Here is a 14,309-nt window from a genome sequence, read left to right as displayed (position 1 = left end):
GGGGGGTTTTGGGAATTAATGGGGATGGGAATTAAAGGGGAAGGGTTGTCCGAGGATGTTGGGGGCACTGGGAAAGTCACTAGCGCTGGATCAGGTCAGCATCATTTCCTGTTAAAATTATCCCAAGGAACAAGTCAGCGCCTCTCCCCACGCCAGCTGCCTGCTCTGGGAACTGGGCAGGGCCAGCTCCTCAGCCCTGGGGAGACCCAGATGGCTCCAGATTGCCAGTGATGTAGCCTGCACTTCCTTTATTTATCCAGAGCCTTCTGAGCGCCCGCGAGAGGAAAGCGAGCAAATGGGAACACCATACAGCCAGCAGCCTGCTCTCCTTGGCTTTCTGGCTGCTTCTTGAGTTGGGGTTGAAAATCTGGCAAGAATTGGAGCTGTTCCCTCCGCTTAAAAATGGTATCTGTCCACACACAGAGCAGCGTTTTCTTGTGGATTTGGGTCTTTTGGCCATAACACTATGTTCCATTTACATTGTTTTAATTGACAAAGATGTCTTTGAGGGATAAAGGATTTGTAGAGGAAGACAGAATACTGGGTACAGTCTTCCACTGGTCTGTCTTTGCCTAGTAACTTGGAGTGGGGGTGGGTCCTCTCATGAACAATCCTGCTTTATGCAGCCTTCTCTGAGACCTGTGGGTGACAGCTCAGTGGAGGGGGAAGGCTGGCTGGTGTTTGGGATTCTGTCTGTTTTAGATAGTGACTTGTTTGTTTGAGCCAGAGTCTCAATATGTAGCCCAGGTTGGCCTTGGATTAAAGATCCCTCTGTCCCAGCCGTCCAAGTGCTAGCCTTACAGGTGTGCAACTGTGACACCCAGTTTTAGATGTTAACTTTAGTCAGAGGCTAAGTGAGAGGGGACATTTCAAAATCGTGTTGGAAGTGGTCATTTCTTCCTGGGCTATCCCACTCCAGCTCCTGAGCCTTTATTAAGGCATTTGAGACAACAGATGTAATCTTAAAGCAAATTGTACGTGTGTGAGTATGTTAGTGATGTGTGTATGAGAGTGTGTGTTAGTGATGAGTGTGTGTTAGTGATGAGTGTGTGAGTGTATGTGTTAGTGATGACTGTGAGAACGTGTTAGTGATGGGTATGTTAGTGATGAGTATGAGAATGTGTTAGTGATAAATGTGAGTGTTAGTGATGAGTGTGAGAATGTGTTGGTGATGAGTGTGAGAACATGTTAGTGATAAGTGTGAGAATGTTAGTGATGACTGTTAGTGATGAGTGTGAGAATGTGTTGGTGATGAGTGGGTGTGGGTGTGTGTTAGTGATGAGTGTGTGTGCTATTGATGAGTGTGAGAATGTGTTAGTGATGAGTGTGTGAGTGTGTGTTAGTGATGAGTATGTGTGTGAGTGTGTGTTAGTGATGAGTGTGTATGAGTGTTAGTGATGAGTATGTGTGTGTGAATGTGTGTATTAGTGATGAGTGTGTGCTTGCCAGGGTCTGATCTTGAGAGTCTTCCTCTTTCATGTATCATGCTGTGTTGTCGAACCTGGAGCTCACTGCTAGCTAGCTACTGTGGCCAGTAAACCCCAAGGATCCCCCAGCACTGAGACTACAGGCCCGCCCTGCTATGTCTGGGTTGTATACAGATACTAGGATCAAACTTAGGCCCTCATGCCTGCATGGCATGTGCTCTGTCGAGCCCCAAGTGTAGAGCCTTACAGTTTGGAATGCTTAATATATGTTTGATGAACGAATAGATTGGTGTGTGGGTTACCATGGGATGGAAACATCACAAAGCAAGAGCTATGACAGATGGAAGTGCCAGAGAGGACAGGGTGTGGCCGAGAGCTCCTCCCTCCCCTCTATGCCACACACTAGAGGAGGTACCAGAGCAGCCTCAGACGCTCTGCTCTTCTTTCTCTGCTAATATCATTCAACAAAGACCGAGGAGCCTGGGACAAATGAATGAGCAACCATGTCTTTCTCCCCTCCTTGTTTTTCTGAGATGCAGGGAGGAGGCTCATTTCAGCTTAGTAATTAATTGCTTGACCCTCTTGGGACAAGCTTAGCTCGAGTAAGCAGGAACTGAAGTCCCCATGTCCTGCCTTGTCTGGGCCCAAAGCTCCACCCTTTGTGCCTAGAACTCAAGGTCAGGCCAGGAACTGCAAGGCTCCAAGTCAGGAGCTGCTTCTGAGCCCCTCCCTGCTGTTGTGGCCCTGCAGGGCTCTAGACAGCGACCTGGTTGCAAGACAGGATGGAGAGTTCTCTGAGAAGAGTGCGGCATGGTTGTCCATACGCTTTAAATTATTTAGTTGCATCAAATATTCAGATTTGTGAGAACAATAGAAACTCTATTTAAAAGCTCTAAGCGTTTGACTGATGAACTGAGTGTCTCCCCAAGTTCCCAGCACCAGGTCCCCACTCTGTGTGTCTCTCAAGAGTGACTTGTGCTCCTCTGGTCCAGGCTCCCAGTGTCAGGACTGGCTGAAGCTCAAGTGAAAAACCTCAGTCCCAGAAGTGAACCTTGACCTTCATGGGGTTCAGCACACATCTCATGCCTCCCATCCCTGAGAAGGGAGACATTTCCACTGGGAAGCTAGGGCTGGATGTTGGCACTGAAGTCATACTTTCTCCACGGGTGGTTCATGTGAGCTGTTCCTGTGGGAGTGTCTATGTATGTGTGTGCGTGTGCGTGCGTGTGCATGAGTGTGCATGTGCGTGTGCATATGTGTCTGAGTTTCAGGGTCTGGAACTACTGCTTTCTCACAAAGCATCATTTTAGGTGGTAACTCAATGCGATACCCACTGAAGTTACTTTGAAGCCCAAGATATGTGCTTTAACAGCAACGGCCATTTATTGACTCTGTTCCATATTCTCAAGATTACACCCATACTTAGCATTATGGTGTCTGACCTCCATACTCAAAACACAGTAAGCAGGGGTCTGGAGAGATGGCTCAGTGGTTAAGAGCACTGACTGCTCTTCCAGAGGTCCTGAGTTCAAATCCCAGCAACCACATGGTGGCTCACAACCATCTGTAATGGGATCTGATGCCCTCTTCTGGTGGCAGTGTACTACTCATATACATAAAAACAAAACAAACCAGAAAAGCCACAGTAAGCCAACTGATCTTTCATAGCTTAGGAAGCAAGCCTGTATGGGTGGGCTGTAGAGAGAAGGAGAGAGAGTGATGATCGACACACAACAAAGAAGTTACAACAAAACCCTCTTGCTTGTGTGCCAACTAAAAATCATAAAAAGCAAGTAAGAAAAGGAGATAAGTAAGACTTACTAATGTTGCTAAAAGTCAAATGAGGGGCAGAGGGAGCTCGAGCCAGGGCACCTCTTCCCAGCATGCCCTGCTGCTTCTTGTGTGGTAAGCTTCTAGACCATCCTACATGGCTCTTCTACAACACTGGAGGGTCCTCTGCCTCTGCAGCTGATCTCTGGGAGGAGAAGGAGGGCTGTGGAGAGGGCTTTCTAGAGATGAAGAGGAAGGACCGTGGAAAGGAGCCAGGCAGGGGCTTTCCGGGAAGCTGGCCAGGTTCACCTGAGAGCTGGTGCCCAGATGTGTTGTCTTCTTAGTAATCCATCAAGGAGCCCACGTGAGATTTAGCGCTTTTGCTATTTTTCTGTAAAAAGTTTGCTTTTTAGAAATTCTGACTAGGGAGCCGGAGAGACGGCTCAGTGGTGAGGAGCACTGGCTGCCCTTCCAGAGGACCTAGGTTTGAGTCCCAGCACCCACGTGGTGGTTTACAACCACCTGTGACCCCCTTTCCAGAGGATCCTATGTCTTTTTATGACCTTCATTTGCATCAGGCATGCACACCGTGTACAGACATACAAATATATATATATATATATATATATATATATATATATATATATGCACATATAATTAAAATAAATAAGTCTTTAGAGTGAAATCAAAACCAAAACCAAATCAAACCAAACTAACCAACCAAACTAACAAACAACCACCCACCCCAAACTGGGAATGGTGCTGTCTGCCTAGAATCCCAGCACACGGGTCATGAGGATAGGGTTAGCCTAGGCTACATGCGACCCTATCTTGAAAAACACAACAGGACCTAGCATGCTGGCACACACCCTTAATCTCAGCATCCCAAAGGCAGAGACAAGCCCAGCTCTGTGAAGGCCTCATCTCTATAATGAGCTCCAGGCCATCTAGGACTGAAGAGTGAGACCTTGTCTCAAAAAGTAAAAATAAAACAAGGTTAGAGAGATGGCTCAGTGGGTAAAGTGCTTGCCACACACAAATGCGAAGACCCAAGTTTTCCTCCTGAGCACCCACATCAAGAGCCAGGTGTGAAGGGCCATGGCTGTCATGTCAATCCCAGCACTAGGAGGTGGAGACAGGGGATCCTAGGAGTTCACTGACCAGCCAGTCTATCCAGCTGCTGAGCTCCTGGGTCAATGGGAGATACTAGATGATGGTGATGATGGTGATGATGGTGATGGTGGTGATGATGGTGATGGTGGTGATGGTGATGATGGTGATGATGGTGATGCTGGTGATGGTGGTGATGGTGATGATGATGATGATAATGATAATAATAATAATAATAATAATAATAATGCTTTTTAGATGGTCTGAATCTGTACTGAACCAGCACTTCCCCACTTATTTTAAATCCAGCCTCTCCAGGGGGATGTAACTCACATGCTTCTGACGGACTTGCACATCACTCATCAGAGAGAGCTGTTTAATAAACGTTGCCTCTGCCTACAAGACCTTTCCAGCTCTTATTTGGCTGGCACTGGCTGGGGCTTGAATCTGACGCAGCTGAACCTCCAGTTTCAGTCCTTCCTCTAGTCACAGTGGCTTCACCTTATGAATGTGTGGCACCAGAAGACGGCACTGGACACCACCTGGTGGTCTCTATACACGTCTGCTCAGGTACTCAAACGTATAGGTGAACGCCATACACACATACAAATTCTAGCCACTAATTAGACCTGCCGCTCCTGTATCCATTCTAATGAATCAACAGGATTTTTGTAGACTATAGTGTAATGCAACATTAAAACAATCCCACAGGGTCGGTGCCCTGACCCTTTACAAAGGATTTTGTAGGTGGATCACAATAATAATAATAATGATAATAATAATAATAATAATAATGATGATGATGATGATGATGATGTCATGTGAAATGTTAAAATTATTACAAGGAAGGTTGCCAGTACTGTATAGCAAGCAATTTCCTTACACACACACACACTCACACTCACACATCACTACATTAAATACCATGGAGAATTCAAGCTGAGCTTCTGACCAGACATAACCGCATTGCAAAGGTTAGCTGTTCACTGTAGTAAGTTGGACAATTGTTTTGAGGCAGAATAAGACCTGCTAGAATAATATCACTCTTTTTCTGGTGACCATAGAGCCCAAAGGAAGCCAAGGACTTCACGTGTAGCTGAGAGAAGCAGGAAAGACTATATCTAATCGATAATTTGAAAACCCTGACTTCCCAATCTTAAAGCTTTCAAAAATGAATATTTATATCTTTGTATCATGCTTAAAAACTAGAGAGAGACCCTGGGGCTGGAGAGACTGCTCAGTGGTGAAGTGCTCTTCCAGAGGACCCGGGTTTTATTTCAAGCACCCACATGGTGGTTTGCAACAGTCTGTAATTCCAGTTCCATGGAATCTGATGCCCTCTTCTGGTCTCTGGCAGCACTGCATGCAAATGCTATGTGGACTTTCATGTAGAGAGAGCGCCTATACACATAAAGTAAAAATAAGTACTTTTTTAATATTAGAGAGACCCATCTATTTATTATATTTAGTCACTAAGCTGGTTTGTCATCGACCTGTCCTCTGGTCCTTTGTTTCTATATGCTTTACAATGGGCTACATTCACAGCCTCCCTCCAGGAATACAGACATTATTCTTGTTTACATCACACGAATGGTTCTAAAACCCCCAGACTTCCCCTTCTCTGGGCTCTAAGTATTCAGAGAGTTAGAGGGAAAAGACAGTCAACTTCCTCGAATGTACCTGCTCCCCTGCCAGTGAATTTCCTGTCATTCGGATGAGAACTAGCCAGCAGGGCACAAGGCCCACATCTGAAACTTAGATGCCCATGCTTACCCTCCTGGGAACTTGTTAAAACGCAGAATCATCCAGCAGTCTGAGATGTTGCTTCCTAACAGACTCCCAGGTAACACTCACATTGCTGGCCCTGGGACCACACTCTCTGCTGAGAGGTTCTGTAGGGGTGCAGTGAACAGGAGACTCATTTTTGAACTCACAGTCCCTGGCTTTTAGTCACTTTGCATCTCTGGGCTTTAATTTTAAGACAGAGAAGGACAAACCAGGTTATTTCAAAGCTTGCATCTGTAGATCTCTTGGTGGGGGGGCATCTATTTTGAATACAGCAATCTGTCTGCAATTTGAACACTAATCTCATTCCCCCCCGCCCCCCCTCTCTCTCTCTCACACACACACACACACACACACACACACACACACACACACACACACACAGCTCTTGGGTTTTGGCTTGACATAGCCAAGACTGACTTGGAACTCCCTAGGTAGCCCAAGCTGGCCTTGAACTCATGATTTCCCAGCATCATCTGCCTCCAGCAAGTACTAGAATTACAGACGTGCACTTCCACACCCAGCTACAGATCACTGCTATTTGTGACTGTTTCAGCCAGGTGGACCTCTGCCTGCAGATTATATGAAGTTGGAGATTACAGACACACCCGGGAGGAGAAATGCAGTCTCCCACAAGGCTTAGGAAGAGCTCAGACACTTGTGCACAGGATTTCAAATGACAGAGGAAAGGAAGAGAAAAGGAGATGCGTGTGCGGGGAGGGGAGGGTTAACTGAATGAATGAATGCAGCCTCCAATAGTCTGGGCCTCTGGAGGCGTCCCCTCCCCCAGCGCGCACGTATTTTTTCTTTTAAGCATCAAACAGGATCACACAGAGGGTTTTGCCCAGGATCACAGACACCAGCTAGTTTCTCAAGTCCCAAAGCAAAAGTCAGGGGAACAGAGAGAACTTCCGGCGTTGAGGTGGGCGCCTGGAGGAGAGTTTTACCTTGTGTAGGACATGCTCGCTGAAATGAGGGCCAGCTCCGCCCTGGTAGGAGTCCGGTCTCTGCAGATCCATGTCCAGCTCAGAGCCAACTGCTCCCAGCTCTCCCAGCGCTCTGCGTCAGCGCTCCCAGCAGCTCAGGCCAGGCTCTGCGGGGCGCGGCAGGCTCTGGTCCCAGCACCCCGGGGGCCCGGAGGCATCCGTGGTCAGCACTGGACAGCTCCTAAGGTGGCGCGGGGCGGGGCCCGACAGGTTCTCCCCAGACCCTTCACTGCGAAAGATTCCAGAGTTCAGCAGGGGAATCGCCTCTGTTGTGCACCCGGGACCAGAGTTCTGAGATACTCGTAGCCCGGGATCACCTGTCTTGTGACTCAAAAGATGCTGGGAGCCACACAAGATTTTGAGGCTAGTAGAGGGAAATACGTGCGCATCGCGTTCCGGAGGATCAGCTGCGTCGCGCTGCGGTACCGGTACCGGAGCTCGCGGTTCCCCATCTTCAGTGACCCAGCATCTCCCCCACAGCTCAACACAGCTCTCCTCTCCTGCGGTGCTGGCGCTGCTTTCCCTTTCGTCTCTAGACAGTTTCCTCCAGGAGATAAATAACTGGTCTAAGTGAGGCTGGTGGAGGCTCATAGAAAGTGGTGGCTGAGGTTTTTGAAATAGGCAAACTTCTGCTCAGCTTAGGGAGAGCATACAGACCCCCCCTCAAGGTAGATGACCCCAAAGTTAAGAACAGATGGCTCAGGAAAGGCAGGTTGGTAAGGGCACAGGATCCTGAATTCTGATCTCAACTTTGAAAGTCATAACATTGGGCCAAACACTTAATCTTTCCTAAGGGGCTCGGGGAGGTGGGGGCTCTAGTTCAGTGGTAGAGTGCTTGCTTAATGTGTGCGAAGCTCACAGTTCTGATCCCAGTACTGCCAAAGAAATAAATAGAGATGACTATAATACTTGTGGTGTTGCTGTGAATATTTTTTTAAGACTTGTTTTGCCAGGTGTGGTGGCACATGCCTTCAGAATGCATAGGTAGAGGTGGGCGGAGCTCTGTGCGTTCAAGGCCAGTGTGTTCTACATAGTCAGTTCCAGGTTAGCTAGGGCAACATGGTCAGACTATGTCTCATAAGCAAAAACAAAATCTCCCCCCCCCCAATATTTCTTTTATTTTTATGTGTATCTGTGTGTATCTGCACACATGGCGAGGGTGCCCACAGAAGTCAGAAGAGGGTATAGGATCCCTCAGAGTTACAGACATGTGAGATGCTGGATATGTGGGTATGTGGGAATGGAGCAGGAGTCCTTTGCAACACTGCAAGCACTCTTAACTGCTGAGCCATCTTTCCAGTCCCGGTTCTGAAGATTTAGTGAGTTAATTCTCGTGCCTGGAGAATGCCCAGGATCTACTCAGAGCTCAGTAAATGCAGGTTGGATACTCTCTGGGCGAGAAGACAGAGCTCTGGTGACTGTCTCTAAACACCACAGGAGCTCTCTGATGGTTACAGTTTGATTCTGTCTGATAAGTCTCTCGGTTGTTTGCCTGAGAAAATCTGGATAGATTTTAAGTTGACAAGCACCCCCATAAGCACTTGAAAAACTGGCGTTACTCTCTCTTTCTTGCATATTTTCTGATGAGATGCTTGCTGAAACCGTTTGTTCTAATCCCTGTGTGAAGGTTGTTTCCCCCTCCTTCGGTCTTTCATGATCTTTACGTTCTTGGTGCCCTTTGGAAATGATGCGACTTGATGTAGGATTTTAAAATAGGATTATGGGAGCATGGAGAAATGGCTCAGTGATCATGAGTGCAAACTGCTCTTTCAGGAGGCTGTGGTTTGGTTTCCATCACCCATGTGGGCAGTTCACAACCGCCTGTGACTCCAGCTCCAGGGGAGCTGGCGCCCTCTTCTGGCTAACATGGGTACTGCACTCATGTGCACGGTATCTACATCCACATAATTAAAAAATAAAAACAAATCTTTTATAGCTAAAAATTAATATTTAAAACATATTCTGTTTGATGTTTAAGTAACCACTTTTGGAAAATTCTCAGTAACTAGGACTCCACAGATTTCTTCTGCTTTTAAAAAAGTTTACTTTCTTGACATTCTCGTTACACATATGCTATGGCGTTTGAAATTATGGCAGTGTTCTTGGATTATCTATTACTTTTCTTCTCCTCTTTGTATTTTCATTCGGGAGAAGGCAATGTCTCATCTATTAGGTAACTGGGCCTCTGCATTTTCATTTGGGAATTTTGTCTCCAACCTTGGCATTTCTTTCTTCAGGCATGTCTAGGCAGCTGCCGAGGCCAGTCAGACCACTGCCGTTACACTTTTAGCAAATATCGACTTTAAAGATTTATGTGTATGTGTGTGCACCTGCATAAACTTATGCAGTTACATGCACGCAGAAACCCATGAAGGCCAGAAGACGGTATCAGATCCCCTGGAACTGGGTTTACAGGTGGTTATGAGCCATTATGCGTGTGCTGGGAACCGAGCCAGCCTTCTGAAGAGGAGTAGTGCTCTTAACCACTGAGCCAACTCCTGAGCCCCTCTGTCAGACTTAATATTCTTGCTGCTCATCTCGCTCACACATTGTGCACGCTGCTTTCTTTTTTTTTAAACAAGAGCCCTGAACACATTATCAACTTATCTTAAATACATCCAGAGATTATTAAAACCCTTCCAGCATTTTCCCCCTCTTGACACGGGGCTCCCCCACGCCGCTCTCTACTCATAGAGAATGGGCCTGTGATTCGCAGCCTTTCCAGCTGCACGCACGGTTTTCATGCTAGAGCCCTGCTCGTTCACCGATGAAGGGGAGCCTCCTCCAGTGTAATCAGGAAGTCTGTTGACTCGTGGGTGGCAGTCCCACTCAGGTCCATCCACATCCTGTCTCTAGCTCTAGATGGTGTCCTCCGCATCAGCAGGTAAGCCTGCCCACGGGGCTGTGGCTTCTGCTCCGTAGGGGCAGACCTCAGCTGTGGCTTTCGGAGTTCATTGGCTCTGCGGATTTCAGGGTAGCAGTTGCAAACTCAATTCCCAGATGGGCCAAGAAATGTTATTGATTTTCAATTTGCCCAGCTTTTTCTTGATGTTTATCTGGGAACGACGATTTCCGGCTTTTTACCTGTTGACACAAAAACCCAAGTTTAGAATTGAAGCAGTATTTTTTGGGGGGAGGAGGGGGGACCCAAATATCTGTAGTCTTCAATTTCTGATTCCAGGTCTTTTTGAAAACTTTTAAAGTTAAAACGCTAATTTACAAAGATTTAACATTCTTTGAATCCTTCTCTTTGGGCCGCTCTCCTTTTAAGAGTCGAGACCACTCCAGCAGCGAGTCCTGCTTCCGCTCACTGACTCATCTTGCTGGGTCTAGTTTTGCTTATTTTATTTGTATTTTTGTTGTTGCGTTGAGTCCCCCCCTCCCCCTTCTCTTTTTTTCTTTTCTTTTTAGACAAGGGTTTTTTATGCAGCCCAGTCTTACCTCCAATTCATTATGCGCCTGCCTCAACCTTTTGACTGCTGGGATTATGTGTGTGACTTGGCTATTTTTGTTCTTTTTGTATCATACCCCGCATCCACTCTCTTTGCCCTTTTCCTCCTTCCTCTGGAATGTTCCAGCTTGGGGAGAAAAAACTCTATTTCATCTTGTACTTCCATTATGGGGAGATGAAGGCAGGAACCTGGAGACTGGATCCCAAGCAGAGACCACAGAATAACAGGGTTTTTAGCTTGCTTCCCCCGCTTTGTTCAGCTGCCTGCCTGCCTGCTTTCCTTCCTCCCTCCCTCCCTCCCTTCCTTCCTTCCTTCCTTCCTTCCTTCCTCCCTTCCTTCCTTCCTTCCTTCCTTCCCTCTCAGCCCCCTTCTCTTCCTCCCCCCTCTTCCTTCCTTCCTTCCTTCCTTTCTTTCTTTCTTTCTTTCTTTCTTTCTTTCTTTCTTTCTTTCTTTCTTTCTTCTTTTGGTTTCTTTTTGATATAGGGTTTCTTTGTGTGTGTACATGTGTGTGCATGTGTGTATGCACACATGTGTGTGCTTGTGTGTGTGTGCATGTGTACATGTGTGTGCTTGTGTGTGTGCATGTGTACACATGTGTGTGCTTGTGTGTGTGTGTGTGTGCTTGTGTGTGCATGTGTACATGTGTGTGTGAGAGCATTTGCATGTTGTGTGTGTGTCTGTAGTTTCTGTGTCTATGTGTGGTCACTCTGGTACACATGTAGAGGCAGAGGACACATTTGTGGTGCTGATTCTCTCTCCACCATGTGGGTTCCAGGAATTGAACTCAGGTTGTTGGGCTTGGCCACAAGCACCTCTGTCCTCTGCGCCATCTCACTGTCCCTCATGCATTGCTTTGTTAATAGTAGATCCTTTTTCTTGAGTCTCCTGGGTGTGAGACAGTGCATTGATACCCCATTCCTCTTTTCCTCTCTTTCCCCCTCTCTATTTCTTCCCCACCCTATATCAATAGGCATGATTCTGGAAAACTATTGGTTTTTAAATGATTTTATATTTGCAGAAGAATTGCATAGATGTTACAGTCAGATTTTGACACCTCAAACTCTGTGTCTGTCACTATTAGTGTCCTAGGGGACCTTTCTTGTGTCAATATGTCATGATGCTGATAAGACATGGTACCAGTAAGTCATGGTGCTGATATGTCATGGTGCTGATATGTCATGGTGCAGATATGTCATGGTGCTGATATGTCATGGTGCAGATATGTCTTGGCATTAATATATCATGACGCTGATATGAGGGAGTTGGACTCCCTAGGACTGGAGTTATGGATGAGTGCCATGTGGTGCTGGGGACTAAACCCACAGAACTCGTTTCTCTGCGAGAGGAGCTTTTAATTGCTGCTCTGTCTCTTCAGCCCTCCACATTTTTTAAGTGATAGAGTTAGTGTTTTAGAAAAGAAAAGAGTAGTAAACGCTCCCACGGGTAAAAGTAGACATCTGAGCTGGGAAAAGACAGATGCTCAAAAGGTCCACTGCAGTATTTACTTTAGGGAGTGCTTTTACATTTTTGATCCCTAGGGTTCTCAGAGCTCATATAAATCTATTGAAGTCCGTGCCTTTTTTTTTTTCCTCCATATTCTGCTGGGTGAACAGTAGACCCCGCCAAATTGAAAATACCATCTCTCCAGTTTGAAGATGAAATGTCCCCCCCTTTGGCTCATGTTTGAATATTTGTTTCCTTAGGCAGTGGTGTCATTTTGGAAGGTTCTGGAACTTTTAAGAGGGGGACTTTCTCTGGATGAAGTGGCATCACTGGGAGCACACCTCATGGGTTTATGGCCCAGCTTTGCTTCCTGTCTGCCCTCTGCTTCCTGTTCTGCCAGAATATGGAGAGTTCTAGCTGCACGCTCAGTGGGGTGGCACCATGCTTTCCCCTCCATGATTGATCGCATCTCCTTAAACCGTGAGCCCAACAAGCCCTTGCTTCCTGGAGTTGCTTCTCGACAGAAAAGGAACCAAGAGAGCCTTCTGTCCTGGAAACTCTGAGTAAAATCGTTTACTGCCTCTTAGTGGTTGCTACCATTTTCTGAGGTTCTCAGGTATCAGGTGCTGCGCCCCCTGGATGGCTCCTTTCTTGTCTGTGCCAGTCACTTGTGCATTGCTGTGACAAAGTGTCCATCACAAGCAACGGAAGCAGGGGAGGTCTGTCTCAAAGCTCTTTGGTCCTTGGCTCCATCAATCCTGGAAATCTATGGCAGAACATTATGGCATTGGGAGCGTGTGGACTCGCCTTGTGATAGGAAGCAAAGAAGAAGGAAGGAGCTTGGAATCAGGAGTCGTTTCCAGAATCACAGCCATGAGAATCCTACTTCCTCTGACCAAGTTCTACTCTAGCTTTCACAGGCACACATATGTACAAGTGTGCATACATGATACACAAAACACAGACACACAAACAAACACACATACACATAGACAGACACACATACAGACACAAAAAGACCAGATACACACACATAAATATAGAAAGACCAGATGCACACACACACACAGACATGAACACACACACATACACACATGCGCACACATACATACATATGCACATACACACAAGTGTGCATACATGATACACAACACACAGACACACAAACATACACATACATATAGATACACACAGACACCCATGCACATGTATGTGCACACACACAAACACAGAAACCATGCACACATGAACTTGTACACACACAAACACACACATACACATGTACACATATGCGCACATATGTGCACACATACACACATGCACATATACAGAAACCATACATACACATATACAGACACACACACATGAACATGCACACACACAGACACACTCACAAACACACGCAGATATATACACACACATGGACACAAACATGCATATACACACACAGACACACGCAGACACACACATATACACAAATGTCCATACATGACACACAACACACAGATATACAAACACACACATACACATAGACACACAGACACATAGACACACAGAAACCAGACACACACCCCCATCTGAATGTATCCATATCCAGAATACTATTCTTGAGCTTTTAAACTGTGTCTGACATGGAGATTAAGCAGCAGGTGCATTCTGGGTCATTAAGGAATTGTGCCTGAACCATGCTGATAAACGTCAGGCTGGCAACCTGCTAAGTCCAATGGTCAAGGCTCATTGGGAACTCCATGATAAACTCCACGGGGCTTTCATGCTGCAGAAAGCCTTGTGGCTCGGAGATGGGATGGCGTTCTGGCAGTTTCTCTACCTTCTGGAGGGGCTTGTACAGGTCCATGGCTAAGTTCCACGATAGTGAGGGCCGCACGGGAGGGGCAGGGTCCTCCACCGCAGCCTGTCCTCCCTGGTGGGAATGGAGGCTATGGGTCGGGTTGACCCAGAGAAAACAATGGTGACTACGGCTCCTTCCCGGGAGCTGTGAGAGGCTCATTCCCCATTCATCCACTCACCCCTGGCCAGGCCTCTGCCAGCGCTCATGCTACACAGACAAAAGAGCCACAGTTCCTGCCTCTGACAGACGGCAGTGCGCTCCACGTGACTGACAGGTAGGGCTGCTCATCCCACGTGACAAGGGCCGTCGGGGAAGGAGATGAGATAGCATAAGCAGCTACAACCCGAACGTTGGACCCATCTCGACCTGCCCTTTACTGAGTGTGCAGCTTGGTTTGCTCTTTTGCCAGGCTCATCTCCACGTGACTTTTTTATGGTTATTGTGGAAATTAAATGAAGGATGCTTAGACACATTGGCACGGAGTCTG

General features: G+C 46.9%; 1 protein-coding gene across 4 annotated transcripts in view; it reads right to left on the bottom strand.

Moving 5' to 3' along the window:
- The window catches only part of Rab37 (RAB37, member RAS oncogene family), a 71,443-nt gene extending 63,802 nt beyond the window's left edge, over positions 1 to 7,641 (bottom strand). Inside the window, exon 1 of one of the 4 annotated variants that reach the window (XR_388502.4) lies at positions 7,040 to 7,641. Coding sequence is in view for 3 of the 4 variants with exons in the window: in XM_006533857.4 (XP_006533920.1) it covers positions 7,040 to 7,111 (72 nt within the window). In the remaining variant the exon portion in view is untranslated. The remainder of the gene's footprint in view (positions 1 to 7,039) is intronic. The other 3 variants (XM_006533857.4, XM_006533856.4, NM_001163753.1) reach the window with 3 other exon arrangements.
- Between the last annotated feature and the right edge of the window lie 6,668 nt (positions 7,642 to 14,309).

Source organism: Mus musculus, chromosome 11, assembly GCF_000001635.26.
Source record: "Mus musculus strain C57BL/6J chromosome 11, GRCm38.p6 C57BL/6J".
NCBI lineage: Eukaryota > Metazoa > Chordata > Mammalia > Rodentia > Muridae > Mus > Mus musculus.
This window is presented reverse-complemented; position numbering and strand designations above follow the sequence as displayed.